Source organism: Phyllopteryx taeniolatus, chromosome 4 (genome assembly GCF_024500385.1).
Source record: "Phyllopteryx taeniolatus isolate TA_2022b chromosome 4, UOR_Ptae_1.2, whole genome shotgun sequence".
In the NCBI taxonomy this organism is placed as follows: domain Eukaryota; kingdom Metazoa; phylum Chordata; class Actinopteri; order Syngnathiformes; family Syngnathidae; genus Phyllopteryx; species Phyllopteryx taeniolatus.
This window is the reverse complement of record NC_084505.1, coordinates 18,385,120-18,408,064: the sequence shown is the minus strand read 5'-3', so window position 1 is coordinate 18,408,064 and position 22,945 is coordinate 18,385,120. Positions and strand designations below refer to the sequence as shown.

The window sequence follows — 22,945 nt, the reverse complement described above, 5'->3', positions numbered from 1 at the left end:
TCGATTTCAATTCTTTAATTAGTGATATGATATAGAGTTAAATTTGACGCTTTGACATTGATTCAGTGAGTACCTGTTGACATGTTATCTGAACATGTGTTATATCACCTGAGATGTTATCCCAAATAACATGCGTGGTAGGTTGATTGAGGACTCTAAATTGCCCGTAGGTGTGAATGTGAGTGCGAATGGTTGTTTGTTTCCATGTGCCCTGCGATTGGCTGGCGACCAGTTCAGGGTGTACCCCGCCTCCCGCCCGAAGATGGCTGGGATAGGCTCCAGCAGCCCGCGACCCGCGTGAGGAGAAGCGGTGAAGAAAATGGATGGATGGATAAACATTGGAAAAAAAATCTAAATAACAAAAGCAAAAAACATGACAGTTCTATAAACTGAAAAAGTGCTGTAAACTGAAATAGTAGTTATTCTTCTTAGAAATTGTAATGAAAATAAAAAGTCTGCCGAGCACAGCTTACACAGGAGCTTACTTCTGTCTATTTCCTGTGTTCCGAACAAATGCAAAGCGCCCTCCATTGGCCAGGAGGTGAATCGATTCAGAAGATTTGCTGAATCGATATTGAATCAATGCATCAATTAATCGCTATTTCAAGGTCAATTCTTCAATATGCGTAACACATAGAGGATTGAAATTACGGTACTCGAGGGTCCGCGGTGCTACAAGACAGTACAAATAATATCAATATAAAGCTAAATAAAACTAGTATATACAGTATAAAAGGCATTCATTGTATGTGCAATATCAAAGATCAGGTGACGTATTTTTACTTACCTATTATATTTATGGGTAAATATGATACATTTCTATTAAATCCCATGGAAAGTTTTGAATTTCAAATACTGCCAAAATTCTCCAGTTTAACTTCCTGTGGAAATCCGCTGGAAACTTTCCAGAAATTAACTGGAGATTTTGCACCCTTTCAAGACCGACTTATGTTCTTTCAGGGTTCTTCCAGCTGAACATGGAGGTCACAGTGCTGGAATCAAACTATGCTAATTTCATGCACAGCTCAAGCTATGGAAGTTAGCATGACTACAACAGCGTATACTTCAGGTGCGGCGTGAGATGAGGAAAAACACTCACCTCAGGCGTCAGCTTGGCGATGGAGGTGAAGAGCATGGACACGATCTTCAGAGAAACAAGCAAGAGTCAGCAGGTGGTACATCAGGTTACGTATAAAAAAAAGAAAAAAAAGAAAAAAGAAAAAAGTGCAGAAACATACATGCTCGGCCAGGCGGTTGTTGTAGCGACAGAGGCTGAAGATGAGGTTGCACGTCTGCCGGATGTTGATGCCATCTCGGATGTGTTGGAAGAGGAATGGGAAACCTTTGCCGCCCGTAAGCGCCGCCATGTCGCTCTGGGACAGCGTTAGGTGTCTGCGTGCGCCACGGTTTAAAACATGTATTTAATGTTCTTATTTTGAGTACATTTCTTTTTCATGAAAAAAATAAAGACAAAGACAATTGGATGTTGTGTATTTCAAGCAACTACACATCTTTGCCTTAAGAAAATTTAGTAACGCCAACAAATAATGCAAAATACCATGGATGGGCTAACCAACGGCATCTGTGTCGTGGTGTTATAATCCTTCAAGCAATTAAAAGATATTTGAACACAAACTGTGAAGCAACATATGCAGACAGATCATAAAATAATCCCCCCCTCCACTGGTGGGGTTACATTCCGGACCACCCCCCCATAACCGAAATCCACAACATAGAAATAAGATAAATAAATACACCCTAGGCATCTTTGTATAGTATTTATGACACTTGAAATATTTAAGGTTTTTAAACATAACTCAAAACAATACAAACATTTAAACGCACATGAGAAAGACCAAGAGCAATGGATAACGCCAAAATATTGTACAAACAGTATAAAAAAAATGGAGTAACAACTGTAATACAGAATTTCTGCGATGTAGCGGGACCGCGAAGAGTGAACCGTGATATACAGTAGAGAGGGATTACTGTATAACAGTATTCACCGGCATATATGCTTTATCCTCTACGATAAACTAATATTACTGCTGTACTGAGGCGCCAAGACGCCTCCATGTATACCCGTATATGTGTTTTATACTGCCCTCAGGTGGCCGAGACGCGCAACCCAGAACAAGCGGCACAATGTTCATTGGACTGAAGTAAAAAATGTGTCAGAAACGCTTTAATTTCTTCATATTCCATTGAATTATGTCTTTACGTTATGGTTTTAGCTTTGCTTTCCTTTTTTTCATCGGGGAAAGACAATTTGAGATACGAGTGATTTGCGCTACCCGTGTGGTCGCGGAAGAAATTTAACTTGTATCACAAGGTAGCACTGTGTTCGGTTTATGGCCTTAAAATATAATCTCAGATGTTTTTTCCACTAAAATCTACAACAATGTGTGTGTAAGGCAAATTTCATGAAAACAATAAAAAAGGGTGTCTCCATCGTGAAAACTACTAGCGTTTGTGCGCGGTCATTGCTGAAATAGGCTTGAAGTGGGGAATTCTCCCTGACTTCAGCCCTGGAGGAGCACATAAAGCTCGGTCTGGAGGGTCGAGTGGAAAAACTAACACAAGCTTCAAAATAGCCAACTTCAATTTAGGTGAAGAGACTAAAAATGCAGACTGACATCATACTTTTATAAGTGCATCTTGTTAAAAATGGTACTGATCCGATTGTGTATGTAGCTGTCGATGGAAAAACATTTTTCATTCATCTTTGCTGTTTAGGTTCACATTTATGGCAGCACGGTGAAGAGTGGTTAGGAAATCCGCCTCACTGTTGCGTGGTTTTCTCCCGGTACTCCGGCTTCCTCCCACATTCCAAAAACATTACTGAAAAGTCTAGATTGTCCATAGGTGTGAATGTGAGTGTGAATGCTTTTTTGTCTATTTGTGCGAACAGTCCAGGGTATAACCTCCCCCTCGCCAAAAGTCAAATGGGACAGACTCAAGCTCAATTGAACTATATTTGGTGTGGTCTTGCATGTGTGAAAATTCACTGGTTGTTTCCTTTTCCAATTTCCAATGTCAAAAGGTGCATAGGGTTGCCAAGTTTATATTTTTTGTATTAAAAATGTAACGTTTGGCAATGTTTTTGGACACGTGACAATGGTGATAGGAAACGTTCGGGTTGGTTTCGTGTCGATGCATGTACCTCTCCGTGCGCGACTGCTCCACCAGGAGGGCAATGAGGGCGACCATCTTCTCCAGAGCGGCCGGACGATATTTCTCCTCGGCCAGGGACAAGATGTCTTCCTCCTCGTCCTCCTCCTCACCCTCCTCCTCAGACAGAACCTCTACCTGCGGCTGAGGAGGAAACACCCCCACCACAAAAAATGTTAGGTTAGCATCGCTTTTTGTGCTCAGTTACCATTGTTTAACTGACGTTCTCTGGTCCTTTGGTTCCCATGTAGAAGTGCACCATAATGGAGATGGCTTGCAGTGACAGCAGGAATTGACTCTGGAAAGGAAATAAAGACCTATCATCAAGACAGAATTTTTTAACAGCTGCAGTAAAAACTATACAGTAAAACACATTGCAATTTTTTTTTTTTATTTAATGGAAGAAATCTAAAACCAAACTTTTTGGAGGTAGGGTTCCCTTATAGGGGAGAAACTTTTCCAACTAAAAAAAGACGTATATCCAACTGTAAATCCATATTAATATAATACTACTATACAGCATCCCACTTCATTTTATACTGGCACTCAGGATTTACCGGGACTCATAAATCTACAGGTTCGTCATTATGTTTTTTTTTAAATGAAACCACATAATCTATGGCAAATTATTTTGCAGACCCCCATGCTACGGTCCCCAGACTTCCTTCCTTCCGACCCACCTCCTCCTCTCCCATCTTGGCGAACTCGTAGAGGAAGGCAAAGTACTCAGTAAGGTGCTTGCTGTGAGGCTTGACGCCATGCTCCATGATGGACAGCAGCGTCTTCACAAAGCGAGTCACGCAAGAGCGGCTCCCGATGTCCTCCACTGACCCGTCCATGTCGTCTGACCTGCAGGAGGTATGTGGGGGGGAGGACACATGACGCTCGGTCAGATTGGATCCGCGCGCTCCACGTAATCTAGTCCACAGAGGTCTGACAGTAAATGGGGGTTCTAGTTGGGAAGTCGGAGTAAAAATAGATGCCATCTACAAGTCTACGAGTCAACATCTGGTCAGCAGGTGTAAGAGATATCACCTAAAGTTCTACAAGTGAAAGCCGATCTAGTCTACAGGTCAAAGCCGAGCTAGCCTACAGGTAAAAAAACGATCTAGTCTTAAGGTCTACAACTTCTGTAAAAAAATGATGTCGCCAAAAGGTCTGAGAGTCCAAGTTCATCTAGGCTACTGATGTATGCGTCCAAATGAATCTAAACAACATGCCTTCCGATCAAAAGGGATCTAATCATTTGCTTTATGAGTCAAAAGAGATCTACTCAGTAGCAGGTCTTGCAGTCAAACTAGATCTGTTCTAGGGATGTAGTATTCTAAATATACACTATTGCCAAAAGTGTTCACTCACCTGTCTTGACTCACTTATGATTTTAAGTGATACCCCATTCTAAATCCATGTTGTTTAATCTTCTCTTTGTATGCTGAAAACATTCACAGTTCTTTTCACTGGAGCTTAGGGGCTAATATTGTGTGGGAACAGCTTGGAGATGCCCCCTTCGTGTTCCAACATGACCGTGCAACAGTGCACAAACCAAGGTCCATAAAGAAATGGATGAGAGACTTTGATGTGGATGAACTTCACTGGCCTGCACAATCCTGACCTCAACCCCTATAGAACACTTTTGGATGTATTAGAGCGGATATAACCCAGTCATATCCTAACGGCAATTACACAAATATCATATCGCTGGCATTGGGCTGAAGTCTCCTATGTGCAAATATTTTCAATTTCATATTTTGTTCGCAAATCAATACGATTGGTCAGTCCCCATGTGGGTCTATTATTTTTTACAAATGATTGACCAATCTAAAGTGTTGAAAATGGCTTGCGCTCTTTGAAGATGACGCAATGTTAGTGGCTCAAAAAATATGCCGTTTTTGTTTTTATTTCCTGAAAAGTGATGGTTTAGTAAATAGGATTCCGTCCAATGCCAGGAATATGCATCCCGAAATGTCATAAGAAATAAAAGGTTGCTTTGTTTTCAGAAAAAAAGAATAGTTGTGATTTTTACAAGAACAAAGACGTACTTTGTTGGGGTTAAAAGTCTTAGTCTTACGAGAATAAAGACGGAATATTACGATATTAAAGTCAGAGTTTGACAAGGAAGGAAAGGTCTATTTTAATAAGTGAATATCAAAAATACAACTTAATTCTCGTAAGATTAGACCTTTTATTCTAGAAAAAAACATTTTAAAAACAAGTATATTCTTGGAAAAAAACATTCCGTTCTAGAAAAAACAAAAACTTCATGTGATAGACCTTTTGTTAAAAAAATAAAAATAAAAAAAACAACTTTAATCATTTGGGGATGTCATATTTTTGTGATGCTAGAGCCCAAAGTGAAGATGATGATGAGTACAGTAATTGGTTTATTATGAGCGGATGTATTTGTACGCCAGTCCCCATACGCAAGTATGCTCTTTTTATTTCAATTGTGTGCCCCCCCCCCAAGCTACAGCTCGTGGGTCCCCCTGTTTGAGAAGCACTGCTTTAAAGGACAGGAATCCCCTGTCACCCAACAACCTGCGAGAGGGGTGCGGATGAGCGGTGTAACAATAGTGAGAACCAGACGCACCCGTCTTCCATGCCCGGCTGCAGGTAGAGGTGAGCATGGACCGGACGCAGCCTCTGGATGACGTGTATACACAACCTCTGGAACATCTGAAAACAACCAGTCGGAGATCAGAACATGTCTTAAAAACACCAATAAGAACAACAAGAATGAGAAGGTACCTGTCTGACAATCTGATTGGGACACTTGATGAGGATCTGCATGGGCCACCAGTTGTCATCTGCCATCCTGTCCAAAAACCACTGAGGGGAGAGAAGCACATAATGGAGGTGCACACTACAACAACAACAACAACAACAACAACAGTGTATGCGCGTCTGTGTGCGTGTGTACACACACGCACCTCGCAGGCCGCCTGGCTGTTGTTGAACTGTTTGGTGAGAAGTTCAATCCACTGCAGCATGGTGGGCTGACGACACACGCAACATATATCATCAAAATAAAGGGACTTTTGATTTTGGAAGCATACAATTTTCCAAAATGTCTTATTCAGAAGAATGAAAGACAACTGAGGACTATTCTATATATTCTAACCTCCGACTGATTTATTAATTGATTGATGCGAGCCTGTCCCAGTAAAGTGGGAGCTTGACTCAAAGAGTGCAAGAGTTACGAGTTGTTGCTTGGTCTATTTTTTGCTTTGACAATAAAACGGGTGCAGACCCTCTTGCAGAGTTGAAAGCCAAGGAATAAAAATCACTTTTAGGAGTTTTAAAAGTGGACCTACTCTAATGTGCAGAAGGAGGCCATTCCACAGAATCGGACCAGCAACAAAAAAGCTCTATGTTCTCTGACCTTCCGCTTAGACCTCGACACCTCCTGAGGCACCAGGCGGGGGGCATCAGAATGTAGTAGGTCAGAGAGATTAATTGAATGATTTTTTTAAATTTATAAAATAAACTTAAAATGAATTGTAAAACGCAAATCAGCCAATGGACGGAGGCCAGAATCACAGTTACTGTATGTGCTCCCCTCTTATGTGCTGCAGTTAAGAGACAAGCAGCAGCATTTTGAGCCAACTGGAGACATTTAAGGGAGGACTGGCTGACTCCAAATATAAAACGAGAACACTCACAAGGAGCATGGAGACGATGTTTCCACTGAACTAACCACGTAGGAAATGGATAACCGGAGCTGGGGTCATTCGCTAGGCCACACCCCTTAAAGGCACACGTCAACACACAAATCTGTGTGTGTGTGTGTGTGAGAGAGACTTGCTTAATTACTGTTGGAAAAAATTTACAATTCTGTTTTTGACATAATTTCTTAGTTTCAACACAAGGTGGAGAATAAGCAACACAAATGGATCAAAAGGAAGCTCCAGGTAATGAGTGGCGGGTGTGTGAGTCAGTAGAAGCATAAGCGTTTTTTTTACAATACCGTGCTATTTTTCAAAATTTTAAAAATGGGTGGTTTTTGGAAGGTGGAACAGATTAATGGCATATCAATTCATTTAAATGGGGTTTGATATACAAGTAAATTGAGCTGAGAGCTTGGTCATGGAAGCAAACTGAGCTACCACTGTACTTTTTGTTCACAGGGAATACACAGCAGGAAAGCAGTGCATGTTAAAAAGAGATCCCAGCATTGAAGAAGAAAAAAAAGGGGGGGTATGTGTGTATATATCCATTTTCTCTACCGCTTATCCTCAATCAGGTCGCGGGTGTGCTGGAGCGCACACACGCATGCACAGAGGCTGAAATAAGTATTTAACATCACCGTTTTTCTCATTAAATATATTTCCAAAGGTGCTATTGACATGAAAACTTACAGGACGTTGGGAACAACCCAGGTAATCCATAAATACAAAGAAACTAAAACAAATAAGATCTGAAATAAAGTTGTGTGTAATAATGTGAAATTACACAGGGAAAAAGTATTGAACACACCAACTGGTATTTATTCAATACTTTGTACAAAAGCCTTTGTTTGCAATGACAGCTTCGAGACGCCTCCTGTATGGAGAAACTAGTCGCATCAATTGCTCTGGTGTGATTTTGGCCAATTCCGCCACACAAGCAGTCTTCAAATTTTGAAGGTTCTGTGGGCTTCTTTTATGGACCTTGAGTTTTAGTTCTTTCCATAGATTTTCGATTGGATTCAAGTCAGGTGATTGGCTGGGCCATTTTAGAAGCTTTACTTTTTTTCTTTGAAACCAATTGAGAGTTTCCTTGGCAGTATGTTTTGAATCATTATCCTGGTCAAATGTTCATCCTCGTTTCATTTTCATCATCCTCATAGATGGCAGCAGATTTTTGTCAAGAATGTCTTGGTACAGTTGCCCATTCATCCTTCCTTAAATAATACAAAGTTTACCTGTACCATTTGCTGAAAAGCAGCCCCACACCATCATGTTCCCACCTCCAAATCTCACTGTTGGTCTGGTGTTTTTAGGGTGATGTGCAGTGCCATTTCTCCTCCAAATGTGGTGTGCATTATGGCATCCAAACAGTTCAACTTTGCTTTCATCCGACCAGACTATATTCTCCCAGTATTTAACTGGTTTGTCCAAATGTTGTTCAGCAAACATTAAACGAGCTTTGACATGTTTTTTTTTTTTTTTCTTCTTTTTTCCCAGCAAAGGGGTCTTGTGTGGTGAGTTTGCATACATGGCCTTGGTGGCGGAGTACATTACTCACGGTTTTCCTTGTGACAACAGTACCTGCTAATTCCAGGTCTTTTTGAAGATCTCCTCAGATGGTGACTGGCTCTTGGACAACTCTTCTGATTATTCTTTGCACTCCTCTGTCAGAAATCGTGCGAGGAGCACCTGATCGATGCAAATTTATGGTGGTATAATTGGTTTTCACTTACGTATTTATGGACTCAACCGTGCTCACTGGAACATTCAGAAGCTTAAGTCTGTAACCAATGCCATCTTTACGTTTTGCAACAATTACTTTGCGATGGTCTTGAGACAGCTCTGTGCTCTTACCCATCATGGATGTGTCTTGACTCACACCTTGGCAATGAGACCTTTTTCTCGGCCATAAATTAGGAGTGAACCAGCTGATATTCATTTGCACTGACAAGGGGCTGGATTGCTGTTTGATTACTGATAGATTTTAGGTCTTGTTGTCAATAGCACCTTTGGAAATATATTTAGTGACAAAAATGGTGACGTGTTAAATGCTTATTTCAGCCGCTGGGTGCATGTGCGTGTTATTTATATATATAGATATATATCTATATATATATATAGATGTATATCTATATATAGATGTATATCTATATCTATAGAGAGAGAGAGAGAGAGAGAGAGAGAGAGATTCTGAATAATAGTAGAGCTCTGAAATATCTGGTTAAATATTAAATAACCTTTTCCTTAGAATGAATGAAGGTCTCCAGGACAAATGACGTACTGAGCTGCAAAATTAAATGAAACAGAGAGAATGACATCAGGGAAAAAGACTGGACATGTAACTGAAGTAACTACTAGCATGTGCTCCACTGACGTGAAAGAACAAAAAGTTGCTGTGCGCGTGTTACCTTGGCTGTCATGAGGGAGATGGCTTTGGGGTCAGGCAGCGTGCTGGGAATGCTGCTGCAAAGATGCCACATGAAGCTGCAGCACAACATCAACAAAACACGCATGTCATTACACACCTAAACAATATTGATGACATAAACATTGTCATCACTATGTGGCTGGTGAGACTGACCCAAAGTAGGTGTGCTCAAATATGTTCTTGTCCTGGAGGAACTGCATGTTGTCGTGCCAGATCCACTTCAAGAGGTACACAAACATGTTAACTCATTCACTGCCAACCGTTTTCCCCAATGTTGCCAGCCATATGAGAGCTGAACTTGGGTTGGGTTAACCAAAAACTAGTTTTTGTAAAAAGAAACGCGTCAAAACAAAAAAACTAAAGGCTTTTGATGACAAAAATGATCATTTCAAGTTATACAACTGAGAGATCTGAGCCAGTGAATGTGTTACACACATATACATGTTCATAGATTAGTTAAAAATCCATTAAAAGAGAAACTAACACATTAATAGACCCACTTAAAACACAAACATGTTAAAAGATCCACTTAAATGAAATGTAAAAAAAAAATCCACTTAAGATACACAAACGTAGGGCTGTCAGAAATGTTTTTTATGTAAAAGATATATTTTCCCAGAAGCTATCACGAGAAACAGTATCATCTTTTTATGCCTCTGAAATATTGAAAAATAAGGCCACCCTTATTTTTTTTTTATTGATTTTATTTTTATTTTCAATAAGTACTGCTCCTATTATTATTGTTGTTATTATTATTATATGCAATTTCATTTTTTTCTCTATTAAATAGTTTTTTTGTAATCTGACAAAATAAAGTGTTGCAAGACTGCGCTTGGTCCGCTGAAGACGAGTCCTTCACCTGTCAAATATATATTGACATTCATTGTAGTCAACCACTAGCTGAATGATGTGTGCCACTGAGGTTATGCTTAATAAACAGTTAACTTTCTCGAGTTTGTTTTAATTAGGGACAACACAACAACTCAGAGAGCCACTGACGTTTTAAACAACGTCGCCACGGTGGAGCAAGCTGTTTGGCTCCTTTGCTCGCTAGCTCATTAGCTCGCGGGCTAGTGAACACAATAAACAGTTAACTTTCCAGAGTGTGCTAATTGGGGACCAACACACAACAACTCGGAGAGAGCCACTGACGTGTTAAACATCACCACCACGGTGGAGCGAGCTATTTAGCTCCTGAACTCGCTAGCTTATTAGCTCGCAGGCTACCTCGTTAGCTAGCAAACACAATAAGCAGTTAAACCTTCCCTTAAGTGTCTCTGTTGTATGAATCAACAAGCTGCAAATGCAGCAAGACTGTGGAGTATTGGATGGAGCCAACACTGGCAAGAGTGTACGGGCTAATGACACAGCCGTCCAATTCTGTCGGCTCATGGTGTAATCCGCGCGCCGGCTCACCACAACAATGACAATTTATCGAGTCAGAAAAAACTATCCATCCTACCATTTTCTGAACCGCTTATCCTCACTAGGGTGGTGGGCGTGCTGGAGCCTATCCCAGCTATCTTTGGGCAAGAGGCAGGGTACACCACGAACTGGTTGCCAGCCAATCGCAGGGCCCATATAAACAAACAACCATTCGTACTCACATTCACACCTGCGGGCAATTTCTTCAATTAACCTACCATGCATGTTTTGGGGATGTGGGAGGAAACCTGCAAAGGCACGGGGAGAACATGCAAACTCCACACAGGCGGGGCTGGATTTGAACCCAAGTCCTCAGAACTGTGAGGCAGATGTGCTAACCAGTCGTCCACCGTGCCCATCATGTCCATTTTATTCATCAAACGATAAGTTCATATAGTAATTTTCGTGACAGGTCTACACAAGCGTGTCTCGATACAATTCAAGAGACAGAGCACAAAGAGAGCCGTACCTCCAGCAGATCTGGAGAAACGTCAAACGTGAAGTCCTTGGCATTGTCCTCCTGAAGCTCTACACGCTTGTAGAACAACATATAGGCGCTGTGCGTCTGACAAACACAAAACACCGATCGTGTCACCTTCACATTGACACACATTACTAAGCGGGAATAGAAAGCATTGCTCCTCACCTTCTCAAAGGAGAAGTCCATGAACTTGTCAGTTACTGAGTCGTACGTTTTGGTCTGAAAGACAAAAAACACACTGTGGTAAGCACAAGGCGAGGGGCGCGGAATAAGGCGGACTGCTGCATAGAGATATGAACACGTCAGCATGTCTGTGCCCCGTAAACTAATGCAGGTCGATGGATTGAACTTCAGAAAGTCCGAAACAAACAAGTTAATGCCTCTCATTTCTTCACAGATTTGGAAAAACGGGAACTTTTAATCTGATGATTCTAACGGTTTTGGCTCTTGACGCAAGCACCAACCAAACCTACTTTTTTGCAGTTTCCATGAGCATTTGAAGTGACTAAAGTGTGTAACACGCTTACTGTGATGATAGAGATTGAAATAGTAACAAATATTGAATCTGAATCTATAATAACCACATCCTGAACAGTAGATGTGTTCTGAATAAAAAGCGTTGTTTAAATTTAACTGATTTCGATGAATATTCAGTAATTTATATATATTTATATTAATAACTACTAGTAATGGTAATTTCTAAGAGATTTTTTATTTATTTGTATAAACAACAAAGTCATCAAATCCTGGAGGAAAAATCATGTTAAAGGCCAAATGCAGTCAAAAGTTTAGTTTTATTCCAATGAGATGTGGTTTTGCCATATCAATAAGAAATATGCTCCACTTTTCCACATCCAATATGGTATCAATGTCAACATACAATTCCGCAATCAAGGGAGCGTCTATGCACATCATGTCCACGTCTCTTACCGTCATCTCTCCGCCGAAGCACTCGGACGCCAGCTGTGCAGAGTCGAAGGGCTTCACCTCGGCGTCGTTGAACAAGTACCTGCAGACACGCCATTTTGAAACTATGCCGCACGAGCGTGTGAGTTAGGGGTATCACTCCTGACACACTATGGTGAACCCCCACTATTGGCAGGGAATAGGGAGGGAGCCCTGCCGCAAATAGCTGAAATCCGACAATTACTGACAACCCTAAAAAGGTTTGGAATTGCCTATAGATGCCAAAAAGGGCGGCAAAGCACTATGTTCATCTAAATTAGAACTAACACCAAGACACCGCAAGGCGGTGCCAAAGTAATACTTTTATTGCTTTGACCTAAGCACAAAAACAGCAAATAGGTCAATTTTAGGCAAATAACGGGCGCTAGGTTCCGAAAAAACAAAAATGTGGATAGGTAAAATCCAAACCGCCAATGTGCGGGCCTCCCCTGTATGGTGAGTTAGCCATTTTGTAGTTCTGTTGGAATATGTAGTGCATACACAATCCTCCTCACCATTATTGGCACCGAAGAAGTTGAAGTACTAAATGTGGAATATCTCCTCAAGAAAATGAATCAAGTGAAACATTTTTCTATAGAGAACTTGTGTTTGATACAAAAGAGCAAAAGATAAGCACTTTATGGACAGATGAAACAAAAAGCGCTTTTTGGCAATTCACACAAACACTATGTTTAAGGAAAAGAACATCCTGCCAACAGTCAAGCATGGTGGAGGATCCATAATGCTGTGGGGCTGCTTAGTTAAATCTGGTACTGGAGGCCTTGACTGTATCACTGGTATCATGAAATCAGAAAATTATCAAGAGATTTTAGAGCGAAATGTCTAGCCCAGCGTAACAAGATTTGGTTTGAGGCGAAGCTCATGCATCCTCCAGCCAAACACACAAAGCGGTTTTAAAATGGCCAGCAATGAGTCCTTATCTAAATCCAATTGAAAATCTTTGGGGGGGGGGGGGGGGGGGGGGGGGGGAGCTGAAGTCTGCCATTGCAAAAGAGAACTTACTTGTTCAAGAGCTTGTACAAATTGCAAAGAAAGAGTGGGAGAAAATACCTCCTGAGAAGTGCTAAACGCTTATAGATGGATGCAAGAAACATTTGGAGGTTGTCATCGCTGCCAATGGGTGTGCAACCAAATATTTCCTTTTCTGTCTTCTCACATCTCGTTATCTTGGTTAATTATTGTATGTCCTCACCGGGTGTGTGTCCCCCCCATCCACAAATAAGAACACGATTTGACTGTCGTAACGTTACTTGTGCTCAAATATCTAGACTAACTATTGTTCTGCTGTGGTTCGCACCTCTATTCTCCTTGTCCACTCTGTCTGTCAACTAAAACCCTTTTCTGTCTGACTGCATTTTCAATAAACATCGGAATAATTAAAACATTTAAAAATAAGCAGAGAGAGTATTTCAAACTCCCCTGTTGCACAACAAAACTCTTCCAACACAAAAGGCATCCAAGATCCACCATTCTGCAAGGCCATGCAGCTGAACAGGACAGGTTAAAAAAAACAACAACTATTTAATCACTATATAGGAATTTTTATCAAGTGAACTACAGCAGTGGCGGTACGGTAGACGACTGGTTAGCTGAGGACCGGGGTTCAAATCCCGGCGACCACTGTGTGGAGTTTGCATGTTCTCCCCATGCCTGCATGGGTTTTTTCCGGGTACTCCGGTTTCCTCCCACATCCCCAAAACACGCATGGTAGATTGATTGAAGATTTTAAATTGCCCTTAGGTGTGAATGTGAGTGCGAATGGTTGTTTGTTTAAATGCGCCCGGCGATTGGCTGGCGACCGGTTCAGGGTGTAACCTGCCTCTCGGCCGAAGATAGCTAGAATGGGCTCCAGCATGCAAGCGACCCGAGTGAGGATAAGCAGTACGGAAAATGGATGGATGGATGAAGTACAGTACATAGTAGACTGAAGTCTTAGTGAGTATATTCGAGTAATGGTTTTAGCCCAAAAGTCAACTGTATAGTCCACTATATAAAAATCCCTATGTAATGATTGGGGAGTATTTGATTCATCGTTTCAGCTCAAGACTCAATTATATAGTCCACTGTACAAAAATCTCTACAGTGATTAGGGAGCAGGGAATGAGCGAATGTTTCTGAATGCCGTTACGTTCGGAATCATTCACTCATTCCCTACGCTCTAATCACTAAAAAAGGGATTTAGCCAATCAACTATATACTCGACTGTATAAAATCCCTATTAATGATTCCAAACACAGCTTGTGTGTGTGTGTGTGTGCGATGCGATCCTCACCACTTGTTGTTCTTGTAAGCGTGAGGGTTGACGATGTCTCGTATGAAGCTGTAGTAATGGCCACCGTCCGCCGTGCCAGTGTGCACTGTCACACCGATTAAGTCGTATTCGGAACTTTCAGATGTCTTGGACTCGTCTTAAACAGCAATACGTCACACAAAACAAACAAGCAAAAACACACACAAGCATACACACAAAATGCACAGACAAAATAAAAAACAAGACAAATACACATTCACACACGAACATACAAAAGCAAGATATTGACAGACACAAAAATCACAAAAAACACAAACATACAGAAACACACAAGCATACAGACACAATCCAGTCATGCAGACACAAAACGCATGTTCACGCACATAAAGCATGCATGTACACACAAACATGCACAAATACACAAAAACATACACATTGACAAACGCACAAAAACAGACAATACACACAAACAAAAAAATCACAAAACAACATGCATGCATACACAAACATCACAGAAACACACACACATACACACACACACACACACACACACACACAAAGACAAAACGTCACGTTAAAAATCTAAAACGCATGAAATATATGCTTCATTACCATACGCAAAAACACACGCACCCTCTTTGCGCTCTCCTTTGGCCATGAGGAAGTGCTCGGTGTAGGGCGTCATGTCGAGGCGCAGTGGGAAGGAGAAATGTGTGTTGACCTTCTCCTTCATCATGGTGACCATGTTGAAAGTATAGCGCATGGTGTTGAAACTCAGGATACCGGGAAGCTTCTTGAAACAGGCCCTGCGCATACCGCACACACACACACACACACACACGTTCGTAATTTGGAACACTTGTCATGTCACCAGCTGGCTCATTTATAGTCTCTCCAAACCCCCCAAAATATACCAATTATTTAATGATATCAATTAATTTTAAAAAAAGAATACATTTTAATTAACAAATTTTACGGGGGGGGAACTGGAAAATGAATGCAATGAATATTCCAGCAATCTTGATAAATTGGGCCGCAGTAATCCTTGGGGTATTTTGACGAAAATTCACTTCACAGACGTCAATAAGAAGCAAAAATATTCTCGAAAGTGTCATTTAAAGGCTTCTTGCGGACCTTTTCTCTGCGCGGACCTTCTTCCCGCAGTGTGAGCAAGTGTACATGTTGTCCCCCTCCAGTGTGTCCTTGATGGTCACCTCGTCCAGAGACTCCTGAGCATGCACACAAACACATCATCAAGGTCAACAAGTGGCGTGCGTGTGCTCGTTGCGTTTGTGTCAATGGTGGCGCGCTCACGTAGATGTTCTTCATGTCGGCCACTTGACACCTGACCGTGTAGAACTCCTCGGCCGTCTGACTCACGTGGTCGCAGTCCTGCCAGAGGGCAAACGACAGCAAAATGATACTCGGAATTGCTTGCGACATCGCTAACGTGTGCGACACATTTTTTTGTTTACAATGAAATATTTATGTACTGATAATGATGTCGAACTGACCAGGGAAACAACGTTGTTGGTGATGACGCCTCCAAACAAAGTCTTCACCGTGTTCTTCTGTGGAAACATTTTCAGGCAGATGTTCAACAGTCAAGTGACGTGTAGAGGAGGAAGATGAGGAGGACGAGGAGAACGAGGGGATGATGGAAGAAGAGCAGTAGGAAAAGGTTGCAGAGGAGCAGGGGGAAAAGGAGAAAGGATGAGGAAGAGGATGAGAAGCAAGATTTAAAAAAAATAAATTAAGGCTTTTAAATGTAGCCTTGATAAAACCACAAAATACTCCAATTGAGATTCAAAATCTCATTTGCAAGGGGGTCCTGGCCAAGACAGGAAGATGAAGAGGAGGAGGAGAAAGAAGAGGAGGGGAATAAAGAGATGGAAGAGGATGAGGAGGAGAAAGGAGGAAAAAGAGTGTGGGGGGGGGTGGAGCGGAGAAAGCGGGGGAGGAGGTGGTGTAGAAGAGGAAAGAACAGAAAAAAGGAGGATCAAGAGGAAAACTGAGTAGAATGAAAGGAGACGCAGGAGTGAGGAAGAGGAGATGTTAGAAGAGGAAGAATGAATAAGGGGAAAAGAGGAAGAAGAGGAGGAGGAAGAAGAAAAAGGAGGTCAAAGAGGATGGAAAAGATGGAGGAAGAGAAGCAAGAGGATGAACAAGGAGAGTATTACCAGCTCATGTGACATCTCCTCGATCTTGGTGATGAGGTCGGTGAAAAACTCCGTCATGTCCTTCTGCTCTCCCGTGTTGAGCGGCTGTTTGTCCATTGTGTACGTCTTACAGAATGGTCGCGGGTTGTACGCCTTCCTCTCGCTCTCCTGCGCCCACACACACACACACACACACAGCAAGTTGACCACTCGTGTGGCAATAGCAATTGCCGCGATGATCATCGCTGGCGACAATGAATGCAAGCTTTGCTATTTCCTCCACCAGTTACATTAAAAGTTAGAATAAGTATTTTTGTAAAACCCAACATATGTATACTTTATAGCGTGTCATTTTATGGCTTGCAGCAGCTGAGGCTCGCTTCAAACTGGAAAATGCTATGTTGGCGATCAGTTGAGTTGAGTGGGCGGGTATAACATGAATATAATTACCAAAACTACGTCACACTGTCAGCGATTTCCAATCCTGTCATTTGCAAGCTGTTTTGGTATTCAAATGCTTTTGTTTTCAAATGACAAACCACACAGATGTCAACCTTAATCCATGTCACAGACATGGACATTTTGAAACGTTATGAATAAATCTGAAAAAAAACAAAAAAACAATTGGATGGAAAAGGACTTATGTTTGTCTGAATAATATATTTGTCTTATGTTGTAATGTGTTAATGTATTAAAAAATAAATAAATAATCGTCCGACTTTTGCAGATTTGAAAAGGGCTAATGTCGGCCTATTAAATCAGCCAGCCGATTAATTGGTCGGACCGTATCATCATACAGTATTGTGGATGGTGACACACTGGGTGCTGATGTTATAAATATGTATGTACATTTTTCCATGTTATTGTTTTGTTCACTTTGCTGCATTAAAACCATCATGATGTGTAAACCTCACCATCAGGTACGTAAACATTTTCTGCAGCTCCAGCAGCGTCGTCTTGTGTTTGATATCCTCAGCATACTGCACACATTAACACAAATGGAAACTTAAGAGAACTTGATGTATACTTAATTTCCTAATGATGACGAGGAGGAGGAGGAGGAGGAGCCGGCTGACCTTGGCTGTGAAGATGGCCTGGCGGGCCTCAGGGATCATGTAGAGCTGCTGGATGGTAGATGCCAGGTAGCAGGTGGCGCCCAGATTGGTGAGGCCCACGAAGCGACACTCTGCACGCACGTCGTCGTGAGGCCAGTAGTCCCACTTGTATGGAGCGTGAGAGGCTAAGCGTGAGAGCAAATGTGATCGTCAAGGCCCAAAGTTTTTGGGAAAAATAATTAAAATCGGTAAATCAATTTTTTCTCAAAACGGAATTTTGGAAAACTGATTAAAATTTGATTTTTGTGAAGAAAAATATTCAACATTAGATTTTTGTGAAATAATTAAAATTGAAAATCAGATTTTTGTAGGGGGAAATAATTAAAACCAGAAATCAGGTATGTAGAAAAAAATTAATTTAAATAGCATTTTTGTGGGGGGAAAAAAGAGCATCATGTGCAGTCTCACCCTGCATGTGCTGCGACATGACCCAGTTGTGCAGCAGGCGGTAGTTGTCCGCAGAGCCTTTGACCGTCTCCACCAGGAGGTCGTAGGCGGCAGCACGGGCGGCGTGCGACTTGCACTTGGGCTGCGCCCGGTCAGCCAGGCTGGGCAGCAAGAAGAGGAGGTTGTGCACGTCGCGGAGGAAGTCCTGGCCCTCGCGCGAGAACTTGAACGGGGGCTTGTGCTTGAGGACACTGGTGGCCAGGCGTAGCAAACCCGTCAGGCCGTCGTCCTCAATGCTTCCATCCTGCTGGTCCAACATCTCACGGCTGCAAGACAAACTTGCCGGTGGGTGACCTGGCACTCGCTTTCTTCTCATCATCATCATTTACGTTTTATTCTTATTACCTTGTACTTTTTAACAGTACAGTCATCCCTAACTATATCGTGGTTCACTTTTTTGCGGCCTCACTGTATCGCTGATTTTTGAAATCGTACATTGCGGATTTTTCGCTATATCACAGGATTTTGCGGTGATCATTTTTCCACAAGGGCTAAGGTTACTGCTGACTCACGTAGCAATAAGCACGAGCCAGCAAGAAAGAGTGCGTAAAATACAGAAAATGTCCGACGTTTGGGATCATTTCACCCTTAAAAAAAAAAAAAAAAAAAAGAAAGTGCAAGGTGTCTACAGCGAAGCAGAACCGTCTTACACAACTGCATGCTAGCATGTGTCAATGGCGACTAGCATTGCTAGTTAAAACAAACTAATTCAATCTTAAATCACTTTACTAAACAAACATATAATAAGCACATTCATATGCTAGCTGCATGGCCACAACTAACGTTCACCCAGAGGCACTTAACATGTAGACTGGCTGGCAGTTAGCCAGTTGACAGCCAGCTGCTATCCTGTGCCACTTGTCACTCTCATTTGCTGATTCTCATGTCACTCACCAAGCCAGGCCCCACCTTTGAAAGCCGGACACAATCAGTCACAGAAACTACAGTGTAGAACATAAAAAATAAATAAATAATACCTGCAGCTAACGTGTATATTTTGCATTGGTATTATACAAAATCAGTTTTTATGCGATTACTCAATTGGTTCTTAAACTATTTGATAGCTAGCCCTAAAAGGAAGCATTTATAAGAGTATGGGAAAGGTTCATAAGAATGCGGGGAGGGTCATAAAGCTTTAAAATATATTTAAAAGATAAAATAAATATATGGCCACAACTTTTCAGACTTGTGTCTATCGCAAGGGGTTCTGGAACATGATAACCTGCAATAACCGAAAGACTATTTTACATAATGACTGCGTCCTTTCTGTGATTCGATGTTTGAGGTGTCATTTTTATGTGGCAAAATAGCACTGAATAAAAAAATAAGACAATGTCAAGAAGTAAACTGCAACAATCACATGAAAGTTGATTTCAGTTGTTTTTCACCTCCGCTCTTAAAAAAATGACAAAAATAAATCAGTTGAGTTCTAGGTCACATTAACGATGGAAAAGGTTTTAAAATGATTTATCTTGGTCAAAATTATTTTACAACACAATAAACTGGCAGTTGAACAGAGGTGCGTATACTTTTCATATCCACTGCAGCCTTGCTCCTGCTTTTGTAATCTGCCTGGTGAGCCTACAGTATTGTGCTGTTGAACAATCATAAACAATACAGTATAAGACCATTTCTTGGAGCTGAATTTGCCTTAATTTTTTATTTTACAAATATTTTATAAATGTTTTATTGTTTTAGATTGTGATATTTTTCAGCAACATCAGAATTTGTACATTCATATTCTATTTATTTTTATTTTATTTGCTATTCATGCTCTGATTTAAAAAAATAAATCAGAAGTTACTCACTAGTTACTCAGTACTTGAGTATTTTTTCACTGAATACTTTCTTACTCTTACTCAAGTAATTAATTGGAAGACTACTTTTTGCTTTTACTTGAGTCACAGTATTCTAAAGTAACAGTACTCTTACTTGAATACAATATTTGGCTACTCTAACCACCTCTGTAAATAAATGATATACCGGTCCATGTATTTAACTTTTGTCTGAAGATACCAGCCATAAAGTGTAAAACAATCATGTCATCAAACCATAGTCATGCTCCTTAGCACAGCATACACAGCAAGTGCCCAAACCTGTTTTCCGGGTTTGGACACGTGACGTCCTGCGTATAGCAGTATGTACGTAATGAGCGTGTGCGCCCACCTTCGTATGCAGTCCGCCAGGTGTCGCGCCAAGGCGTCCAGGTCCAGCAGGGTGGTCTGCACAGAGCCCGCCAGCGACAGAGAGGGAGAGTTCAGATACACCAACAATGCTAGCCAGCAGAAACAAACAGTCACCGTGTGTGTGTGTATCTCAGCTCAATGTCGGCAGGGCCATTTATCAGTTTAGCCATTAATTCATTTTTATTGCACAGAAAAATAAATGTCCCTTGTTGAAAGTGTCTCCTCGCTGATGTGCAGTGCTTACACTAACAAAGAAGCTGTGAAGATTTTTTGCGAAACGAGCCCAGCCGAAGGCAATCATGCTGAACATTGCCCAAGACACGGTGGACATTTATATGCAACAAAACCAGTCATTCAACCAGAAGTTGGAAACTTTTGACCCGAGCATCTATGTGCATCTATGGCGCAAATATTTTGCCAAGGTCGCATTGTCTCACCTGTACAATGCTACGTCAGAAAAGACCTTGAGACGTGGGGGTTATGAGGTGACAAAGAGACCTAAAATTCTCATACAAAAAAAAAAAAAAAAAAAAAAAACCTCACATACACCAAATGAACCTTCACACTCACCAAAAAAACTCTCTCACACAAAATGTACTATACAAGTGGTATGCATTATTATTATTATCCATCCATTTTCTGTACCGGCTATCCTCACTAGGGTTGCGGGCGTGCTGGAGCCTATCCTAGCTATCTTCGGGCAAGAGGCGGGCTACACCCTGAACTGGTCGCCAGCCAATCACAGGGTACATATAAACAAACAACCATTCGCACTCACATTCACACCTACGGGCAATTTAAGAGTCGTCGATCAACCTACAATGCGTGTTTTTGGGATGTGGGAGGAAACCGGGGAAAACCCATGAAGGCACGGGGAGAACATAGAAACTCAACACAGGCGAGGCCGGATTTGAACCCAGGTTCTCAGAACTGTGAGGCAGATGTGCTAACTAGTTGTCCATCGTGCCCCCATTATTATTAAAATCTCTCACTCACCCAAACATTTCACAAGAACCTCTTCCATACCCCATAAAAACATTCACACTCACCAAAAAAAAAAAAAAAACACACCAAAAAACTCACATGCAGCAAAGAACCTTTCACAATCATCAAAAATTTTAATCGTAAATCTGTTTTTTGTGACAAAAAAATGTGAGTTATTGTTAGTGGCCAGCCCTTGAACAATGTGTACGGTTTGAAACCAGGTCACACCTGACTGGCGTCTTTGACGTGGATGTTGTCGATGAGCTTACACAGCAGCCAAAAGTATTCTTTGCAGCCGCTTCTTAGGAGGGGCTCCTCCTCGTAGTCCTCCATCTGAACACAAAACACACTATTATATGCATCATCATCATCACATTAATTTTAGATTTTTAGAGTAGCGGACTACTTAGTCTGGATTGACCCAGACTAAGTAGACCCAATTTAATGCCTATATGGGTCATTTTCAGATAATTTGATCAATAACAGTAAAGACATGGCCCATTGTGTTTAGGCGGCTTAAAAAAAATAATTGCTAAATCCGAGTGTTTTGACTGTTATTGATCAAATTATATGAGAATGACCCATATGTACAGTATGTATGTGGCAATATTGAAGCATCTATTTCCGTTCTGTGTTTACATTCACGCAACACATGAAACAACACGTATGTAAATAACTACACAAGTGACAAGGAATTAAACAATAATAGATCAATAGAATAGAATAAAATAGAGCTTTAGTGTCACTGTCACAGGAACAATGAAAATCAGTTCGGCATCTTCCAATTTGCAGCAAAGCGGTAAACAAAGAAGTAGACATAGAGACAGACAGTGATCAAAAAAACACTTATTTACAGAATATACAGTTTACATTTGGGGGAAGGACCATATTATATATGGTGTTCGGTTATTGCACAGATTACAATCAGACAATATTACAGTCTTGCATTAGATTGCACTTAAAACGTGTGAAGAGGATGCGGGGCGAGGGTGTAGTCACTAGTTCTTGCTATTGGGGGGCAGAAGTTGTTTTTAAGCCTCTTGGTACTACACTTTAACGTCCTGGAGCATTTTCCAGAGGGGAGTGTGGCGAAAAGTGAGTGTCTGGGTTAAGAGGGGTCCTTTATGATTCTCCTGGCTTTCCGCATTAATCTGCCAGTGTAGGTCCTTGAGGGTGGGTAGTATATTGAAATGAACGTACATACCATTAATCCGTTCCAACTTCCCCAAAAAGAATTTTTAAAGACAAAAATGGCACTCTATAATCATGTACTTTATACAAACATACAGAGATAACAATAAAAAAAAAATAATTTTTGGGACACTTTCTCCGTCAATGCAGATTGTGCTGCAAATTCAGTCTTGATAGTTGTTTGCTATTAATGTTATAAGTTGATTATGTATTAGATCTTTGCTTATCCATAGTCTTGGTTTTGCTTTTTGGGAGGGTATAGAAAGGCCCGACCGAGCGTGCGTACCCGCAGAGGCTTCACAGCTTGCGCGTCGGGCAGGAACTTGAGCAGCGTGGATGCGGCGAGCAGCAGAAAAGATCTATTGATGGACTCTCCGCCCTCCAGGCCCGACAGGGACAGCTTGTAGAGGCCATTGCATGCCTCGTGACGCACCGCTGGCTGAAAGCAAATCAAATATTACCGCCATAATAGCAAA

At 41.4% G+C, this 22,945-nt stretch overlaps 1 protein-coding gene across 3 annotated transcripts in view; it reads right to left on the bottom strand.

Moving 5' to 3' along the window:
- The window catches only part of usp34 (ubiquitin specific peptidase 34), a 93,180-nt gene that overhangs the window by 17,971 nt on the left and 52,264 nt on the right, over positions 1-22,945 (bottom strand). For all 3 annotated transcript variants that reach the window (XM_061770172.1, XM_061770173.1, XM_061770174.1), the window contains exons 38-63: positions 22,756-22,908; positions 21,507-21,611; positions 20,275-20,330; positions 18,070-18,374; positions 17,623-17,786; positions 17,461-17,526; positions 16,568-16,714; positions 15,902-15,958; positions 15,702-15,779; positions 15,522-15,616; positions 15,021-15,193; positions 14,409-14,544; positions 12,101-12,179; positions 11,336-11,389; positions 11,159-11,254; positions 9,418-9,482; positions 9,245-9,320; positions 9,074-9,121; positions 6,099-6,164; positions 5,917-5,997; positions 5,759-5,844; positions 3,852-4,020; positions 3,395-3,469; positions 3,164-3,315; positions 1,239-1,392; positions 1,100-1,144 (exon numbers count right to left, since the gene is read on the bottom strand). In XM_061770172.1, coding sequence (XP_061626156.1) covers positions 1,100-1,144; positions 1,239-1,392; positions 3,164-3,315; positions 3,395-3,469; positions 3,852-4,020; positions 5,759-5,844; positions 5,917-5,997; positions 6,099-6,164; positions 9,074-9,121; positions 9,245-9,320; positions 9,418-9,482; positions 11,159-11,254; positions 11,336-11,389; positions 12,101-12,179; positions 14,409-14,544; positions 15,021-15,193; positions 15,522-15,616; positions 15,702-15,779; positions 15,902-15,958; positions 16,568-16,714; positions 17,461-17,526; positions 17,623-17,786; positions 18,070-18,374; positions 20,275-20,330; positions 21,507-21,611; positions 22,756-22,908 — 2,781 coding nt within the window. The remainder of the gene's footprint in view (positions 1-1,099; positions 1,145-1,238; positions 1,393-3,163; positions 3,316-3,394; positions 3,470-3,851; positions 4,021-5,758; positions 5,845-5,916; positions 5,998-6,098; positions 6,165-9,073; positions 9,122-9,244; positions 9,321-9,417; positions 9,483-11,158; positions 11,255-11,335; positions 11,390-12,100; positions 12,180-14,408; positions 14,545-15,020; positions 15,194-15,521; positions 15,617-15,701; positions 15,780-15,901; positions 15,959-16,567; positions 16,715-17,460; positions 17,527-17,622; positions 17,787-18,069; positions 18,375-20,274; positions 20,331-21,506; positions 21,612-22,755; positions 22,909-22,945) is intronic.